Below are 19,875 nucleotides of genomic sequence, written 5' to 3' on the forward strand. Positions count from 1 at the left end.
GAAGTTTCTCTGCAAGTCTGTAGTTGGTGTACGTCTTGCTGAGGGTGTGCTTATTCAGATCTTCAGGGAAGAGTGCGTATCTGTACGCAGGACGTTGCTAAAGGTCAAATTTTGAGCAGCTCCACTCACCGTTTTGTTTCTTTTTGGATCAGTACAGTCCAACCAGAAAACCATTAGTCTGGTTTAATACTGTGATGGACAGGATGAGGAGCCCTTGAGGATTTGCCTGTTACAATGATGATTTTTGGATTCATGGCTACAGCAAACTGTCTAATTGGCTTTAGTCTCTTCCACTTTCAGCGAGTCTTGAAACAGAAAAATGTACCAAAAAGTTACAGTTGCAGATAAGGTCCATACTAAATGTTGGAACATGTTGATGCTGAATATGTAATTTATCTCTTACAGGGGATATCTTGACAACATAACAGCAATTGGACCCAGAACAGTTGGAAGTCCTGAAAATGAAGTTCTTGCTGTTAACTACCTCTTAGAACAAATTAGGCTGATAGAAAGAGAAAGCACAGATGCTCACAAGATATCTGTAGACATACAGAGGCCCACGGGCTCCTTCAGCATTGACTTCTTAGGAGGCTTTACTAGTTACTATGCAAACATAACTAATGTCGTAGTGAAGCTGGAACCCCGAAATGGAGCTGAGCATGCAGTGCTGTCCAATTGTCACTTTGATTCCGTCCCAAACACCCCAGGTAGGTCCACGTGTTTGCTCTGCATTTCTGTATGTTACATGAGCCACAGAGCTTGGCTCGCTGTCTTCTCGTACCAGGTAGCCTTAGAGCCACAAGCTAGACTACTGTATGGGTCAATTAGTGTGCTTGATTTCAGTGAGGTTCAGTGTTTGAAGTAGCAGGTCGGTCCTGTTACAGCCAGGATTTCACTCCTTAGAATGCAGAAAATTACAGATACTGTATATAAGTTTCTAGAAAGTTTTGTTATATCTGCCTTTCTTGTACTTCACTGCTTATGCAAGTAGTTCATGTGCTGCTTCCACCTATCATTCAGGTCTTTCCATAATTCTGTGCTGATTTAACCCTGGCTTTGCTTTCTCAGGGTGCTTTTATGCCAGAGATTGTTCCAACCCACATTAACCAGTCTGTGTTTTCCCATCCCATTTCTGTCGTATTTTATCTCACATTTTTCGTGTGATATCCTTAAGCTACACCAAATGCTGTTTTTCTTCATGCATTCAGAGCTTTTGTCTCAAAAGACCGTAGTAGTCAATGCCTTGGTGGCATGTACATCTCTCTTGCGGTGGCTTCCAGTCACTGCTGCGTGCTCTCTTATTCTTGTCCCTCTGCTTTTTATAAATCAAATCATGTTTAATGATTATTGCATCAAGGGTGTAAACAGCTTTGTAAGTATGTGGTTTAAACAGTGCCAGGAAGGCAGGGAACTGGTTACTGCACAAAGTCATTTGCTGTAACCCTCTGCAGCAGGTTTGTGCCAGTTGAAAAATACTTGCAGGTTTCAAGATGAAGACTCTCCGTTTACACCCCACACAATACTTTATTTTTTGGGGGTAAGCCTTCTGTTCTTTATTGCATGCAAATAGTCTTCTTTACTGAGAAAGCAGTTGAGTATTAACTAGAGGAAGAAAACTCTTGCTGTTCATGCTTTTTTTTCTGTCAAATAATATGCAGAACTTTTTCTTGTTGATCATATTTAGGCAAGTTTCCAAATTAAACTTAATAACTAATTATTATAGAGGCTCTGATTTAGGAACTGCAGAGATGGGAATTACTGTGTTTACATGCAAAATATGACAGCCTAGACTTAGAATACTTAAAAAGCATTATACGGTTATTGCTGAAAACTATCTTTAAGCTCTTTCCCTATATAAGTTCTGTGTCCATTTTTGTGGGTTGTAGCATAGGATTATGTCTATTATTTTCTTTACAGTTACTCAGACAGCAAAGTATTCCTTGCACAGAGGTGCCAAAAAATATTAGCAGTTTGTATAGGATTGTACAGAAATCTGTGGAGGAGCTCTCTTTGTCCCTCACATAGAAAATCTGTGGAGAAATTAGGTTTTATGCTTGTCCATAATCACAAAACAGCCTAGCTCTTCCTTCATCACAACAGAAAGGAACAGCTCTGTCTTTTGTTTTCTTGGTGTGAAATCTGCACATAATCTAAGGAAGAACCTTTTGTTTTCTGGTCTTCTGTATTTCTCCAAGTTGAAGTTCTGTAAGTTCGCTTGCATTTTTTTTCATTACTGAAAGTGTGTTATTTACCCAGAGCCAGCAGGACACAATGATCAATGAGTAATACATTTGAAAATCAGATAACAAAACGTAATCTGCTGTTCATGCTTCTACAAACAAAATGAGTAAAGCAAAACTCAGTGAACGATGACAGCTTTAATGTTGGGAAGCTTGAGTTTCTTGTGAGACAAGAATATAAAATGCAAACTCCTAAAGTATATTTCTTGTTCTAATAGTATTAATTTTCAGTTTACAGGGTGTGTTTGATTCTTTCCTAATAAACGTGAAGTCAGGAACATCCTTGAAATTATCATCAGACATAGCTAACAAGGTTTTCTTAGGTTACTGGTATTGCCATCAAATCTGTTTTAACCTCCCATTAGCTTTGCTGTATGTGAAATACTTTGAGGGTGAAACTTCTGTGAGCCTCTGTCATAGTCTGTAGCTACATGCCTGCTTTAACAAGTAGTAAATCTGTACGTCAGTTGAAACCAATAACTTATTTTTATTAGTTTCACAGCAGTCAGATAAGTGATTAATCTTGCTGAAAAGTGTAATCACTTCTCAGCTGAGTTTCAACATAGCCTAAGTTAGATAAAAGAACTTGGTGTGGCTAAGAGTTATTACTGATAAATTTGGGCAGCAATATAATTAGGGCTTAAAATCACATATTTTTGGGAGGCTTTTTGGAAAGCTTTTAACAGAACAAAGCATTAATTTCTGAGAAGAGGATTAGAGAGCAGTGTGTTGGCAAGATTTCTCTGGTGTGGGTTTTTTTTTTTTTTTCCTTTTTTTTTTTTTTTTCTGTTTGATTTTTTGTTTTTGTTTTATTCTAAATACTTCCATAAAATAAACTCGGGCTAAAATTTAGACTGAGATTTGTGCTGGCATCTGGAAAATGCCCTTTTCACAGAAGGGGCAGGCATGTCTCAATTTTGCCAAGTTACAGACTTTGGAACAGCTGCTTTTTTAATGCATATATTTAACATTTTTAGCAGCTAATGAATCTGCATGCGGAAGCCTGATCATACTGTCACGGTCATCTGGGTGCACGTGGGCATCATATATTCAAACCTGGCCTAAAGGGATGAGGTTCAATTTCTTATGCTCCAAATCTTATTGATTAGGGAGGGGTAAGGAGCTGCTACAGCTTGCACTGAAGTGATGGAAATGGAGCAACAGGAGACCTTGGCTAAAAGATGAATGTTTAATCAGGATTGCAAAAATGGCAGTGCATGGGAGGAGGTGAGGGGAAATTAAAGTAAGTCTAGAATAGTGTTGCACAAGGAACTCAAAGAGGATAGCCTACTGACTTCAAAGCAAAAGCAGGTTTCTGAAAAAAAAAAAAAGTGGCAGAAAACATCTGATCATAAAAATACTGTATTATAGTGTATTCTTTCTTTTTAATAATGGTTTAAAGGTGTAAAGGTTTGCTTTATTTTGGAGTTGTGACCTTATGTGACTTTGAGATTTTATCCACTTACTTGAATGCATTGTAACAGTGGAGAATGTTTTAAGGTGACTCATGTGGGAACATTTAATTTTAGAATGCGAGTATGCAGTAAGTGAAAATTGTGCACTTATTTGTATTATTCTTAGAATAATAGATAATGATCAGTTTGCTTGCTTAGTAGCCTGGTTAGTCTACTTTCTTGAACAGTTGGGTCTGGTATCTTGTACTTCACTTGCTCAACTTCTGAATATTATTTTTCTTTCTGCTCTTGATTTTAACTAGTATAGGCAGAGCATACAAGCAATAGCAGAAAATATACCAAAGCTTGACATAATTGTGCCTCTGTTAGATTAAGTGACTGAGATAACATAAAGTTGTTTTTTTTTTTTCTGTAGTCTTTGTTGCAGTTCTGTTTGTTGTAAGCCATACTGTTCTGATTATTTTCAGGTGCCAGTGATGATGCTGTTAGCTGTGCAGTGATGCTTGAAATACTTAACACACTTTCAAAATCATCAGAGCCCCTGCAGCATGCTGTCATATTCTTATTTAATGGTGCAGAAGAAAATATTTTGCAGGTGAGAATATGCCAAAATTACAAAATGTACATCAAAGCTATATATTAAGACTCTGACAGAGGAAAGAGTAACTGCAGATATGACTCGTATTTAATTCATTGAAACACTTGTTAAATGCCAATCTTAGTGTTCTGAGAAAAGTTTTTTAATTTAAATGGAAAAACATACTTGCATGAAGAATATTGTCCATACTGGTTTAATTAGAAGACTTTCTGTGTCTGTTTATGTTCTAAGTGATCTGGCTACCTTGTCCAATCTTGAGTTATGATCATATGTGATGGAAAATAACATTTAGGCTGGTCTGGAAAATATCTGACCTATGTATATATTTTTTTGTTCTTTTCCCATCAAGGCTAGTCATGGATTCATTACACAACATGAGTGGGCCAAGTCAATTAGAGCTTTTATTAACCTGGAGGCAGCAGGTGTAGGAGGAAAAGAACTTGTTTTCCAAACAGGTATGAACTTGCATTGTGTCCAGTTTCTACACTAGGATAACTTGATAATAAACAGTGTAGACTTGAAGGAGTATTGAAGGTGACTCATAAGCAAAACCAGGAGAACCTCTGTGCCTCTTTCCCATCCCTGTGCAGCAAATGAGTTGCTCTCCATTGTAGGTGACTGTAGGCTAAAGCACTGTCACAAAAATTGCCTTCCAGGTGGGAAGCCTGCGTAGAACAGAACAACATAAGTTGTGTTTCCCTTTCACGTTAAGCTAATAAGGAGAAACAATTTAGGTGTCTTGTATAACTTGCACACTCATAGTTTCATATGTTTTATTTAACTTTCACAGCAGTTATTTAAAAATCTTTGCAGGGAGATGTTGTCGTCAGAACTCCATCTGCTGCTCAGGAAGCAGCAGAACGTCCGTGTTTTGTAGGCTACAGTTAGACTCATGCTCCATCCTAGTTGGACTGCAGCATTCTTTTTACTGCTGGACCTGCTTGATTGTTTACTTGAACTGAACGCTTTAGTGGCGAGACTTTCCTCTAAACAGCAATTCTGAGGTGTGATACATCGATGATAAATTGGAAACTCTGCTATTGTGACTTCTTCATTAGTGCTGGGTCTTTTTTTTGGAGGTGGCTTGTCTACTCTGCCTCTGAACACTCAAGACATCAGTTGGTTTTTTTTCCCACAGTTTTAACTGATTCTTTCTTTCAAGAATGAGTCATCCAGCCAACACAAATCTACTTAGTGGAGCAGCAGCATTAAAACTCTGTTGAGTTCCTTTGCCTTGTTTGTTGCCATAAGGTTACATATCTTAAAGTTCAAAAAGAGTTTGTTGTGCATTTGCTGCTCATCTTTACTAGGACCTGAGAATCCTTGGCTGGTGCAAGCGTATGTAGTTGCAGCCAAACATCCCTTTGCCTCGGTGGTGGCACAGGAGATATTTCAGAGCGGTGTCATCCCGGCAGACACAGACTTCCGTATCTACAGAGACTTCGGCAACGTTCCAGGTGTGTTGTCAGAAGGCTTGTCAGTCTGCATTAGGCAACCCTTTATCTTAAGCTTATGTACCAAGAAGACTGCTCTATAGTTCATTATGTAAAGGTTCCAAAGTTTGGTTTGTCTTTCAGCTTGGGAGCAAATTTTCCTGCTTTGTGGTTTTTGTTTTGTTTTTCTTTGTTTTTGTTTTTGTTTTTTTGTTTTTGTTTTTTTCCCCTAAGGTAAGAGCCTTTAGATTTGGTTTGTCATGTAAGTTGTTCAGTATGTTTTTTTGGAGACTGCTGTTTTCCAGGAAGAAACTACGTGGTAGAAAGTTTTCCTGAAAATCAAGAAAACACTCCAGGACTTAACAGTACGCTATTAAGTATTCTGTTTTGAAACATTTTAGTAATAATGCTAGTAATCTGCTTTACAGGAATTACATGTCTCTACCTAATGGACAAACCAAAATAATATCTTTTAAAGATAGTGACTTAGTACTTCATGCATTTTTGTTACTTCTTGGTCATAATCAAGCACAAGACAGCAGCTTTTGGTCTTGCTAACCTGTTGAGAGTTTTCTATTCTTTCTGCAGAGAAGTACCAGTGGGGGAAAAATGTAGAACCCAGTGCAAACAGTTCAAAGACATGTAAAGTTCTGTGAAATTCTTGCTGTCTGGCACACGTTGTCGTTGGAATTGCTTTCAATAAAAGGAATATTTCTGAACTAATTCTTAGAACAAAACATGTTGGCATACTCTGAATTGCTCCAAAGTACACCTCTAGCCTGGAAATAAAGTGGCTGATTTTGAACAATGTATAATTTATTTATTCAGAATTGTACCTGGATCACAAACCGTAAACAAACTCACACTGATCTCTGCTTTTTCTAAACAAATAGAAATGAAATCATTGAGTTAAAGAACCAGTTTGTTCCTTTTTGTCCACTGGTAGAATTGATGGCTGATTTGTTAAACCTCTGCAAAATTTTAAGTGTTCAGATTGCAGACAGCAGCATATTTGCATATGCGCCTGAGGGGGGTTGTGTTTGGGGGCACACTGAAAGTGTAATTAATCTTATAGAAAACTTTTTAAAAGTATTTTTTGTTTATTTTTATCAATTATTTACACTTCTGGATTAAGAGTTTTTGGACTGGCTATTTGAAAAGCTGTTTGCAGAGTAGAAGTAGAAAGAACACATGGTATTTTGAGAATATATTTCTATACTTTTATAGTTAAAAAAATGGTAGTTTTATAATTTTTTTACTTTTCAGTATGGATCACTATTAATGTTTTACCAGTAAATGTTTGGAAATCACCTTGTACATGTTTTCTGAAGCTGAGATGACTTTTATGTATTTCTCCAGTGGAGATAAGTTTATATACAGATGTCATGCAAACCACTATGTTAGAAAGGACAGATATATAAAAAGTTTAAGTGTTCTGTTTTAAATAAATCAGGAATCCCAGTTGGTCTTTTTTCTACAAAGCAGACTGTTTTGTTTATCCTTAAGGATAGTGAGTGGACTACAAAGTAGAGCAACATTTTGTGTGAAGTAACTCAGGCTTTCACGTTTGTTTTAAGATTTTAGATTTACGCGATCTCAGACATGCTTTTTCTCTCTCTGTAGGAATTGATTTGGCTTTTATTGAAAATGGCTACATCTACCATACAAAATATGACACATCAGACAGAATTTTAATAGATTCCATTCAGAGAGCAGGTTGGTATTTCAAGGATTCAGTTATTTACTAAAGAGTAGTGTTGTAGCTGCTTTTTCATTTTACTGTAAGACTACCACTGCAAGAAATTAATGGTTTAATTAGTGGTTTTAACACATTTAGAACATGCTGAGAACAAAAAATTAACTGAATGCATGTCCTTAAAATACAAAGGAAATATGTTTGGTCAACTTGGGAAGATTATCGGCATCCAGCGATGTCGTTTTGAAAGTAACTGGAATCTAATTAAGGTTATCATCTAGTCATTGATACCTGATTGTTCAGTATTCTCTGTTCCTTTTCCGTCAGTAAGTCTCCTCATTGATTTTTGTTCATCATGAGAAGTTTATAGTTAAGCTCTCGTTGGAATAGAGAGTGATCTACCAGCAAAGATTTGTCTTTTAGAATGGATCTCGGGCAAACTTACGTTGTAGTGTAGACTGTGGATAAGCAGGATTTATTCTCTACTGACAGACTGTGTTCATAGCAGGCTCTTTGATAGGACAGCGGTGAAGAAAATTAGAGTAAGACCTTTAGTTTCCCAGGAAAAAGTAACAATTCTAAATGCCTCTAGGATTTTTACCATTTCCCTCTTTGAAGGTTATACAGATGCCAGTTTTGATGACCAGTATGAATAAGACTTTTAAACGCTTTCTTGCACCAATGGAGTTGCAAAAAAAAATTAACACTAATAAATTTCTGGTGGAAATATGATTGTATTAGTTACAGTGGTTATGTGAAATATCTCTTGCTAAATGATTCACAGCTAAAAAAAAACAAAAGACAAACTTTTCAGCCGGTAAGCACTTTTGCAGATCAAGTAAAAGCCAAATGAAAATTGAGAACAATTGTTGTCATTTGATTATAGATGTTTGGGCTATAGTGTGGGACAGGGAAAGGCAAAGCCAGCTGGTACCTGTTGCGTACAAGGAGAATAACCTTCTTGTCTCCTACCTTAGAGTCATCTGGGGGAAGAATGGGAAGTAATTAAGTCATTGAAGCATGGAGGAGATTACTAGTAGCAATGAAAAGAGGATCAAGGTTCCGAAATTATAAACTCTTCAGTGCTTTAATATCAGACCTGAGGAAAGGCTTATGGGCTGAAAGCCTGACTACTCCCTTTATTGCAGACAGTATTTAAATACATGAAGCTTCTCAAGTATACGTGTTTTAGTGACAGCTGTATAGATTAACTTATGAAAATACTGTGCTGTGCGTACCCTTGAATACTTGTTTCAGAATAATAAGTTGTATATTCATATCTGTGTTCAAAAAAGTTATTTCAATACAGTTTTATTTTTAAGAATGCTTATATTTAAAATAATACTGCTACTAACTGATCAACTTTGATGTAGTTATGTTGTGTATCTACTCTTTTTAATAGGTGACAATATTCTAGCTGTCTTAAAATACCTAGCGACGTCAGATAAGTTGGCTAAATCTTTTGAGTACCGACATGGAAATGTTGTGTTCTTTGATGTACTTGGTTTATTTGTCCTGGCTTATCCAGCTCGTGTTGGCACCATCATAAACTATATTACAGCAACAATTGCTTTTCTTTATTTAAGCAAGAAGGTATTGCAGCCCAAAACCAGAGGTAAGTCTAGTTCTTAAAAAAAAAAAAAAAGAATCAGTTACATTACCCTTTAATGAGTAATGGTTAGTAGGTGAAGAAGTGTTCAGGCAGTTAAGGCATCTTTTTAGATAAACTTCAGAAAAACATTTTAGGTCTGCAGTTTGCCGTAGGAGTTGATTTGCGTCTAAATCTCTCAACTATTAGTAATTATGGTGAAGAAGGACTGTGATAGGCTTAGATGTCTAGCATTCATAAGTCATGATCATGAAGATTAAAATTAAATCTTTTAAAGATCTGAAAGTGGAAAATAAAATTTCCTTATCTGTATAAACTTTTTGTTCTGTTAGCACAGGTGGGGCTTCAGAATCATATTTCTTTTAACATCTGTCCAAAGACAGAATCATACAATCATAGAATCCTTTAGGTTGGAAGAGACCTTTGAGATCATCAAGTCCAGCCATCAAGCCAACACTGCTAAGTCCTCTGCTAAAACAGAATCAGAGTCTGTCAGGGTTGGAAGAGACCACAAGGATCACCCAGTTCCAACCACCCTGCCATAAGCAGGGACGAAAACAACTGATGGGGAAAATTATAAAAGCTCAATAAAAGCTGTTAACTTAAATCTTCTAGTTAGATGAGCTTTGCAGGTATGTGTAGGAACATACTTGTTAAAAAAACAAACAAACAAAACCAAGATCACCGCACCCCCCCAAATCCATCAAACATTTTTGGAGTGAGAAGTTACAAGAAAAGCAATTGGGTTTAGGATGGTTTTTTTGTTTATTTATGTTTGGGTTTGCTTTATTTTGACTTTATAGATGGTAAAATAGCTCCATTGGTTCCCTAGGAAATTTTTACTGTCAGCAACCTGGTAACCTGCAAAATTCCCTAGTATTCAGAATAAATCTTGCAGTCAGAAAGACTGCAGGAAGACTTGCAAAGAAATAGGCTAAGTAATTTGAATAATCTTAAGAGATGCTGTTAAGAAATCTTCAGAGTGCACTCATCCTGGGGTTTATTTTGGTCATTAAAGCAGTTATATTGTAGGATGATTACAGCGTGGCTTATAGTTTTCAGTAGAATACGTGAGTATTGAGTGGAACTTCTGTTTTCTTCTTCACAGCTGTTCATAACCTGAAGAAGCTCCTTGCTGCGTTTGGGCTGACGCTGGCGGGCTGGGTGTGCACCCTGGTGACAGTCCTCGTGGTGGCAGCCTTCGTCTCCGCCATCGGGCGGTCTCTGTCCTGGTACACCCACTTCTACGTGTCTGTGTTCCTCTATGGCACTGCAGCTGCAGCTGGGCTCATTCTTGTCCATACGCTGGCCAAGAAGTTCTTCTACATGGTAGGCTTGACTTTTTTTGCTAAGGTTGAAGTGTGATGTAGTGATTATTCTGTGGTAGACTTAATTTTTGAGTTGATTAAAAAGGTAGAAAAAGCTTTTCTGTATTGGATCGAACTATTTAAAATGCTGCTGTAAAAACTGCTTCATCCAAGCGTGGGGATTGCTCTACTAAACCAGAGCTAAGAGCTTTGTGATTTAAGGCTTTCTCCTTGCTAATGACCTGCAGGAGCTGCTTCAGGAAAAAAAAGCAAAAGCCTATTGGAATACAGTACTGTTTCTTTGCCTATCAGCACCTTTCTTTACTGCCACCACTTCAGCAATAAGGGAGCAGAGTAACAGCTGGAGAATTTGGGGGTTTTAATACCTTTAAATATTCTTAATAGTTTGAGTCTACTGAAATATACTCAAAAGTTCTTTGAATCTTATCAGATTCTTGCCTCTGAATATGCTTGTACGACAGGTTCCCTAAATTTAATTATTTATTTTGGTACGGTACCTCCTTACGTATCTTTTAATATTTTATTCTTTATTTAATTTCATCTATCATTTACATTTTGTTGTGAAACTTGACACTCCGTTTCTTTGTTTTGTTCTGCCCATTTACTCTGCATATTGTTTTGGTGATGTCATTTGCATTCATAAACTTCTGAGCAAGTAATACAATTATTTTTTTTCAGGTGATCCATTTTATCTTACATCTATCAGAGTTTGGTTTTCTGTCATGCCCTCTTCTAATATAGTAATCTGTGCTGTACTGAGCTTTCTGAATTAAGTTGTCAAAATTTGAGTAGTCACAGCCTCCTGGGTTTAGGTTTTAGGTGCAGTAAAATTTAGTCATTCAGCTTGCTGTTACTTATCTTCTTGGCCATTTGTACAAGTTGCACAAAGTTTGTACAAGTACAAAATTTGTACAGGCGGGTGCAAGTACATTTGTGGCATGGCATATAAAGGCACCAGTAAAATATATGTGCACAAATAACAGTACTTGTATAAGCAGTGTATTAACAGCTGCTCTTCCAAATCAAGTTTAGAATCTCAGAAGATAATTTTTTCACACATAACTGCTTTATAACTTTTTTATCTGCTTCAAAAATATCAATGCTTTTTAAAAAAAAGGGCCATATATGCCTTCATACCTGAAATATTAGCCTTCCATCTTTTTGGTATTGTCATTTGTACATTCATTTCCTTCCTCATCCCAGCTTGTGTAATCTTTTTTCCAAGCTATGGCAGAGCAGGTTTAAAAAAACAACACAACTGTAAATGGTCAGAGAATGGTGAGATGCTTGGCAAAATTGTTTTGTCCAAGGAAAACAGTTATATAAAAGAGGTAAGGATTTATCTATGTGTTCTCATGAGATGTGATACATAGAATGTGCTCAGTAATGAAGCTGTTTGCTTTTTTTGTATTACAGAATATGAACGAGCAGTACCTGGGAGATATGTTTTTCGATGCCTCATTGATGGTTTGGTCTGTAGCACTGGCTGTGATCACTCAGATGGGCCTTTGTTCAGCATTCATTTGTACGTTATGGGTGGCATTCCCCTTACTTGCTAAGCTGATGATCCATAGAGAATTCAGCCAAAAAGGTATGACTTTGCGGGGTAGGAGGTTGTATTTTGAAAACTCTGCCTCTGTTATTGCATACTGAATGTTTTCCTCAAAACTCTTATTTTTTAAGCAAAAGAAATCCCAAACTTTGAATTTGAATAGTGAAAGTAACCATGTGGTATTTTCATAACAAGAAAAAGTGTTCTTGAACACTGTTTGAAAGTATGGAGAAGCTCTTAAAAAAAAAAAAAATTACACTGGAAACCATCCTGTGTGTTAGGCTAAAAACAACAATACTGTATGGCATTATTAGTAAGTGATCAGATATTTTGATGGACATTAAAGGCTGTTAAAAAATACTGCAATAGTTAAACATTTTTTTTCCCCTCAAACACTTTAATTTTTTTTTTTTTTTTGGGTAATACAAGAATAGTGTTGTGGTGTTTTTGGAAGAGTTAAGACTGGCATTGGTTAGGCAAAATGAGGTTCACTTTTCATATCAATGTCAGGGATGAGGACCAGTATTGTGTATACAGCCTTGCAGCAGTATATGCATACATTAGTAAAGCTATGTGTTTATGTGCTTTTAAGCTTTTATGATTATTTTGGTTTTTGTCTTTTGGGTTTTTTTTGTTTGCCCTGTAGGTGCCACAATGAAGTTTGTCATGATGTACATGCTGGGAATGTTTGTTCCCTATCTGTATATGATGTATCTTAGTTGGACTGTATTTGAAATGTTTACACCTATCATGGGACGAAGTGGTTCAGAAATTCTACCAGATGTGGTGTTGGCAGGATTTATTGTGGTCATCACTATGATTCTTTCATCCTATTTTGTGAGTAAAATTTGTAAATGTTGTTTAAAATGTTTAAAATTTCTCTTAGCATTTAGAATCTGTTTCTTCTAGATTAATACTTGAAGTTAATGATAATGTGACAATACCCTAAAAGTTACAGGAAACTTCTAGGAAATGTCAGAGATTCTATGGTTTTTGTTATTCAAAGAAGACTGATTGAAAAACATACCTGTTCCGGTGATTTTTGAAGTAAAGATTGGTGTAAAATATGCATTTTAATGCTGGAGTTTAAACAGGCTTTCATTTTAGGTGAAGTATAGTATGTGGCTGAACAATACATATACTAGACTTAAAAAAAAAAAAATTTAGGGTGTTTTTTTCTGCTGCCTTTGGTGGTGGTGGTTCTTGTTTGTTTGTTTGCTTGTTTTGACATACGTTATAAAAAACTACAAATTTTTTAGGAAGCTCCAGGAAGATGCTCACTTTACTCTTTTCGGGTTTAAATACTGAGATTACAAAGAACTGTCTTGAGGCAAGAAGTAGTTAAAATTATATCTTTTTAATGTACTTTCTGTTCCATGATTGGATTTTAGAGTTAAATGAGTAGTGTTCTATTTCTTAAGTCTTGGAAGTTTGATAACTGGGCTGTCTCTTTATTCTCTAGATTAACATCATCTACCTTGTCAAAAGTACAAAAGCGACGTTAATAACTTTAACTACTGTGTTTGTAGTCACTCTGATTCTCGTGTGCAGTGGAATCTTCTTTCCTTACAGTTCTGATGCAGCTAACCCAAAGCCTAAGCGAGTCTTTCTCCAGGTAGGAAAAGCCTTGTGTGTCATACTGCCTCTGCTGGTTGCGGCAGTGTTATGGGTTTTTTCCAGGCTTAACGCCTCCCCAGCTGGAAAAACATAGCCTTCCTTTTCTTGCTTGGTTTAAAATCTCTAATGGTTATTCCTCCATCTGAAAGAATTGCTAATGTCTTGTTTGTTCATTCTCTGTGTTCAGTTTATCCACTTCAGAAGAGAAGGGTTTTTTAGGGGGTTTTAAGTGGGCAAGCTGAGTAAGCAATGAGAATTTCAAAAGCGGACGTGATGGGAGATGAGAAAATGCTTAGAGGCACAGTCATCTGAATGTAGGTGTTTTTATGGCATGCTTCTTTTGTCTGAGTAATTCTATATATGCTACTCAGGTATGTGTTCAGTGCATACTGAGAATGCAGTAGACATTAAGGACTGACATGGAGGGTATTTCAGAATCTCTTCTGACCTTTAGAGACTGCACAGGCTTCGTCATCTTTCTGTGTATCTTTTTTTTTTTTCTTCTTCTAGCACACGAGCAGAAGATTTCACGATCTAGATGGAAATGTGGTTAGAAGTGACTCTGGTATATGGATTAATGGGTTTGATTATAATGGAATCTCTCACATAACTCCCCACATACCTGAAATCAACGAGAGCATTAGGACTGCCTGTGAGGAGCAGGCTCCTTTCTGCGGCCTCCCCTGGATCCTGCCCGTGCATTTCATGTTCCGGTGGGTGTGAGCAGTGCTGCTGCTGCTTCACTCCAGCACATGCTGCCAGGCACACAGGTCACTGGGGCAGTCTTGTGGCACAGTCTTGCACCTGTAAGGGAAGAAAAAGCAAGGATAATCTTGGTCCAAAAGTAAATGATCCTCCCACTTCAGAAGACACTTAAACTTTTGCGTAGGTGGTGTGTCTTCTGCTAGGATCACTGCAAGCAGTGGCTGGGTCTGCTGTGCGACCTTGTAGAAGTTGATGTGTGGAAAGTCAATGCCAGTGCCAGTGGAGAAAACGGTGGAGGGGGAGCCTTCTAAAGGGCAGTTCAGAGCAGGAGTGTCTTCCCTTCTTCCCCTCTTCACGCTAGCTGACAGCAGAGGCAGTCTGGCTGCTGTGACTCTTTCTCATACCCTAAGAATATTGTGAGCAAAAGTGTAGCCATTTGAAGATGCAAATATTCTTGCTTATTTTGTTGTTCTGTAAATTAAGGCAGATGAAGGTAATGAATGAACTCATGGGTGACCAATTTTATGTTCATATGCCCTTTAAATATTTGTCTGGCCACAAGCTGCTAATTTACCTGCCTTCTGCAAAATCAGTAGTTTTTCAGTGCTTCATTTAGTAATGCCACAGTAAGCTATACTATACAAAGCCAGCTTCTTGGCTTCTCATATTTAGTACCTCCAAGTGTTGCATTGGGAATAAATTAAAATGTTTAGTTTTGTTTTTCAGGAAAAACTGGTATCTTCCTGCACCAGAAGTTTTTCCAAGAAGCCCCATTCTCTTTAAACTTCTGTCTAAGGAGCTCATGTCCAGGAACATTGTCAGGTTAAGCTTTGAAGTATCTGGTGAGTGACTGAAGCCTGTAGTTAGTTAAATGTATTTATTTTTATGCCAATAAAAAGTCAGGTTTTGACTCTGGTACTTCAGGTTCTAGTGCTATTCCTACAATAGTGAGTTTTGTAAGATCGGCATGAATTAATTCAGTTTCATAACACACCAGAACCTGTGGGTGTTGTGTGGCAGTTGATATTTGAGAAGATAATAACCTTGCCTGTTTTGAGTAAGCCTTGGTCTTTTTATAGCAAGCCCTTTCTTAAAAGTCCATTTTGTATCTCTTTCTCTCCTACATCATTATTTCATTTATCTTTCAGCCTAGAAATAATTGAAACTTCTTCTGTAGACCTGTTGTTTGGCAGGCATGGACAGGCAACTCAGGAGGACTATAAGGATGTTGGGAAGTTATGCAGGGAGAAAATGAGAAAGGCCAAAGCCCAGCGAGAAAGTAATCTGGTTACTGCTGTAGAAGACAATAGAAATGTATCTGTAAATATGCTAACAAGAAAAGGAGGACTAAGCAGAATCTCCATCCTTTATTGAATGTGGGAGGGGAAACCTGGTGACCAAGGATGGGGAAAAGGCTGAGTTACTGAATGCTGCCTTTGCCTCAGTCTTTAACAGCAAGACCAGTTGTTCTCTGAGTGCCCAGCCCTGTTAGCTGTAAGACAGGGATGGGGAGCAGCATGGAGCCCCTGCTAGCCAGGAGGAAATGGTCAGTGACACGCTGCACCACTTAGACACACGCAAGCCTGTGAGGCCAGGTGGGATCCAACCAAGGGCACCGAGGGAGCTGGCAGAAGTGCTCACCAGGCCACTTTCCATCAGCTATCAGCAGTCCTGGCTAACCAGGGAGGTCCCAGCGGACTGGAGGTTAGCAAATGTGACACCCCTCTACAAGAAGGGTCTGAAGGAGGATCCAAGGAGCTACAGGCCTGTCAGTCTGACCTCACTGCCAGGGAAGGTTATGGGGCAGATCATCCTGAGTGCCATCACGTGGCACATACAGGACAACCAGGCTATCAGGCCCAGTCAGCATGGGTTCATGAAAGGCAGGTCCAGTTTAACTGCTTAGGAGCAGCTGAGGGGACTGGTGGCATTTGGTTTGGAGAGAAGGAGGCTGAGGGGAGACCTTATCGCTCTCTACAGCTACCTGGAAGGAGATTGTAACCAGATGAGAGTTGGTCTGTTCTCCCAAGTAACCAGTGATTGGACAAGAGGAAATGGCCTCAAGTTGTGCTGGGGGATGGTTAGGAAAAAGTCCTTCATGAAAAGAGTCATTGAACACTGGAACAGGCTGCCCAGGGAAGTTGTGGAGTCACCGTCCCTGGAGGTGTTTAAAAGGTGTGTAGATGAGGTGCTTAGGGGCATGGTGTGACAGTGCTAGGGTAACGGTTGGGCTCAGTGATCTTAAAGGTCTTTTCCCACCGGAATGTTTCTGGGATTCTGTTCTGTGAAGACAGCTGTGCTGTGTTGTGGAAGACATGAACAGTGATGCACCGGTTAACAAGCTAATGTAGGGGAAAATAGATGTTTATTCTCCCTCTACCTGTTGATACACCTAGATACATGTCCATGTCTCTGCAGGTCCAAGCCACGTGTCCCTGTACGCTCGGCCCCGTGAGGGGTCGGCTCTGTCCAGCTGGTCCCTGGGGGACGGAGTGCCCGTAGCTAGCGTGGGAGGAGACTACTTCGTGTTCTACGCCCGCGGGCTGCGGGCTGCGCCGTGGCGCTTCTGGCTGGAGCTGGCGGTGAGCGTGCTGCTGCTGGGAGCCCCTCGGGTCCCTGCCCTGCTGTCACCATCTCTGCATTCTGATGCGAAAAAAAATCATAATGACTTCCTTAATCTTTGGTTTGGTAGATCCTAGTTCTGGCTTCCCTCTTCTAAATTGTCTCTCAGCTTTACGTATCAGCTGACATAAATTTTTGATGTTTAGTCCACTAACTTGCCCAACAGCCGAAGGGAGAGTATTTTCCTTGTCTCCATGGTCTTACATTATCAATTTGGATTTCTCTGATCTTAATCTCATCGTTCTTGAAGTTTTATCTTTATTACTGTTATTTCTTTTTCCTGTTATGAGTAGTTTCCTTTTCATGTATTTTGTTTGCTTGGTTTTGGGAAAGGACAGGGAGCCCATGGTGGGAAACGTACGCGTCTCGAAGCTGAAGAGTAGTAAAAGCTTTATTCTCTAAATTTCCTTTTACGTTATTTTCACTTGGAAGCAAAGCTTCCAACATTGCTCTTCTGGTGGGATTTATAATCCTGCCCCCTTAGTTTGCCAGTTCAGAACTTTTTGCAGATCTGTATTATTTTTATTATAGATTGAACAGTGTCTTAAGAACCTTTGGGAGTTCAGAAAGTCCCTTGTTCCTCCTGGATCAGGCAGTCCAAACACTTAATCGAGTAATCCTCTGAGAGTACTTGGCAAAGGCAGACGGGCTCTGCAGTGTGACAAGCTTTGCAAGATTGGTAGTGGCAAAGCAAGGCAGAAAAGGCTTTTTGTCCTAAGGGTTCCCAGCAGAGGGATCAGTATGAATACCTTGGTGGAGGCCATGTCTTGATTTGTCAGCAGAACGAACAGGTATAAGAGCTGAAGTTAGAGCATGCGCATGCTGTTCAGCACCAGAGGCACTGTGATCTAAATACCTAGTTGCAGGTACAATTAAAATTGAACTCATCAAAAGATCATACTGATGCCTTTGAAGGCAGGAAGTTTTTTAACATACAGGACAAAGAGCTGCAGGATGTAGTTTGTTGCTTAGATATTAAGTCTTTAGAAAAGTACACCTGGATTGATCTTACGTTTAAAAGCATAAACAATCATGAAGACTGTGTTGCCCTTTTCTCCTTTCCAGATCCCAGAAAAGCATTCTGACGGGATCATCTCCCTTGCTGTGGCGGCACATTACTTTTTTGGGGAAGATCAAAAGTCACCTCAACTCTATGCCTTACTGGAGAGGTTTCCAAACTGGACATTTTCTTCTGGTTGGTGCTGCACTTACGACCTTTTTGTCTTTTAGTGCGGACAGTAATGCAGCACTAGTAGGGTAATCTCAGCAAACTCTTTCTCACAAGATGCCAGAGGCTTTCAGAAGAATTTCAAGTCCTTTGGCGACAAACGGTATTTCCTTGGCAGTGTGACTGTTGAAAGACTGTTGCTCTCTTGGGGATATAGTGGTACTTCGTGTCAATGTGAATACAGTTCTCCTGGTTCTTCCACTGAAGTGGTAGTTTGATCGGTGGGTTTCCTAAAATGAAAACTGCACTGAGGAGGTGATGTCAGTATAAGATGGTGGCAGCTGTGACGAAAAGCCCTCATGGGATTATTCTGATGTGATGTTAAATGTAACTGTACTTCACACACCGTGGGGACTAACACCTACCAATCCCATCTGTCCTGTTAAAGTAGGACCTTCAGCTAAAAGGTGCTTCTTTGCCTGGTGAGGGGCAGAGGTGGCCAAGTCCTAAACATTACTTTTGTCACTGGATGAAGTCACTGGAAGCTGTGATGCTTGTGCAGATGACGTTCCCAGTCCTTGGCAAATGCACAGTGCAGAAAAATTGATGTTATGATGGAATGTGGTACTTATCTATGTAGGTTATGTTTTCCAAATAATATGTTTCTGTTAAAAACTTAGTGGGTAAATTTGACCTAGCTATCATCTTGTGGTTTTGTTCCTGCTGGGACCTTTCAATATCAGCATATAAGCATGTGACTTGCTGTCTTGTGTGTAGGAGTGCCAAGTCCCCACTCCATTATGTGGATGTCTTATAATTAATCTACTCTAAATTTCAAATTATCTTCTAATTTATTAGAATTGGATGATTTTTGGTATCTCTTCTGGAGAGACTTTTGGTAATGTGACAGTATTGCACTTCGCTAATACATTGAACTGTTTCTTAAAATACGATTTGCTTTCCATAAGGAAATATACCAAAAAGAGTCATCTTTAAAAAGATGTCTAGTATCTCTGGATTGCTCATCTTATTTCCCCAGGATGGGTTTTATAAATGACTATGATTCAGAGTATCTTCCAGTTTTAATTGACAAGCTTTGAGTTCAGAAGCCACCTCTTTGTTTAGTTTTTTTTTATAACCCCATTTTTTTTCAGTGCAGCTTAATAGTTAATACTTTTTAGTTCCTGAAATTCGAAGAACTCTGTGTACCTGAAGCAACTTCTTCATGCTTTTTTCCCAGACCACATACAAAACATTCTGTGACATTAGTGCCACACTACAAATAGCACAGGTTAGTGTTTTGTTCATCTCCTGAGTATTGCCAAATCACACGCAAAGCAGATTTTGTGCATGCATCATCACTTCAAGTGAAAACATGCTAGTACTGGGAAGTTTGCAGGGCGTGTGAAAGAAAATTTTGTGGCATTTTGAGCCATGAGGACATGGCTTAGGTGGACAGACCAGGTACTTTTCCTTCAGACTGTTTGGCAGCTGTGTTATGATGGTGGCAGGGACCAGTTTCATGTGGTGCAAGGTACATTTGTGAAGGCTGTCAGCTGACTCCTGGACGAGGGCGAGAGGTTTAATTACTATAGACATAATGAACAGGCCACCAGTTTCTTCAAAACCAGTGCGTCTTTCTGCATTAACATGTACACTGATCACTCACTTGATTGTATCTGATTTGAAACTACAATCCCTATATTATGCATTTATTACTTTTTAAAAAGCGCTATTAATGATTTGAAAAATGGAACTTTAGTTCATAACTTGTGTCTTTAAATGTTCTGTACTGTGCTCTAGCTGATGTACAGCTAGTTAACAAAAGCTGCACTGATATTTACCGTCTTCCTCAATTCTGATTTTTTTATTGTATATTGCCTCTGATTTAA

At 38.7% G+C, this 19,875-nt stretch overlaps 1 protein-coding gene across 1 annotated transcript; it reads left to right on the forward strand.

Annotated features, from left to right (window-relative positions):
- Positions 1-405: 405 nt before the first annotated feature.
- ERMP1 (endoplasmic reticulum metallopeptidase 1) lies at positions 406-18,045 on the forward strand (the record flags this gene model as incomplete). The annotated part of the gene is made up of 14 exons (XM_008937793.1): positions 406-707; positions 4,123-4,250; positions 4,603-4,708; positions 5,564-5,710; positions 7,310-7,402; positions 8,785-8,997; positions 10,100-10,320; positions 11,736-11,910; positions 12,518-12,708; positions 13,334-13,486; positions 13,999-14,201; positions 14,920-15,035; positions 16,612-16,775; positions 17,881-18,045. Coding segments are annotated over 14 exons (2,377 nt in total), but the record flags the coding sequence as incomplete, so codon positions are not given.
- Positions 18,046-19,875: the final 1,830 nt, after the last annotated feature.

This window comes from Merops nubicus, unplaced genomic scaffold (genome assembly GCF_000691845.1).
Source record: "Merops nubicus isolate BGI_N331 unplaced genomic scaffold, ASM69184v1 scaffold5873, whole genome shotgun sequence".
Lineage (NCBI taxonomy): Eukaryota > Metazoa > Chordata > Aves > Coraciiformes > Meropidae > Merops > Merops nubicus.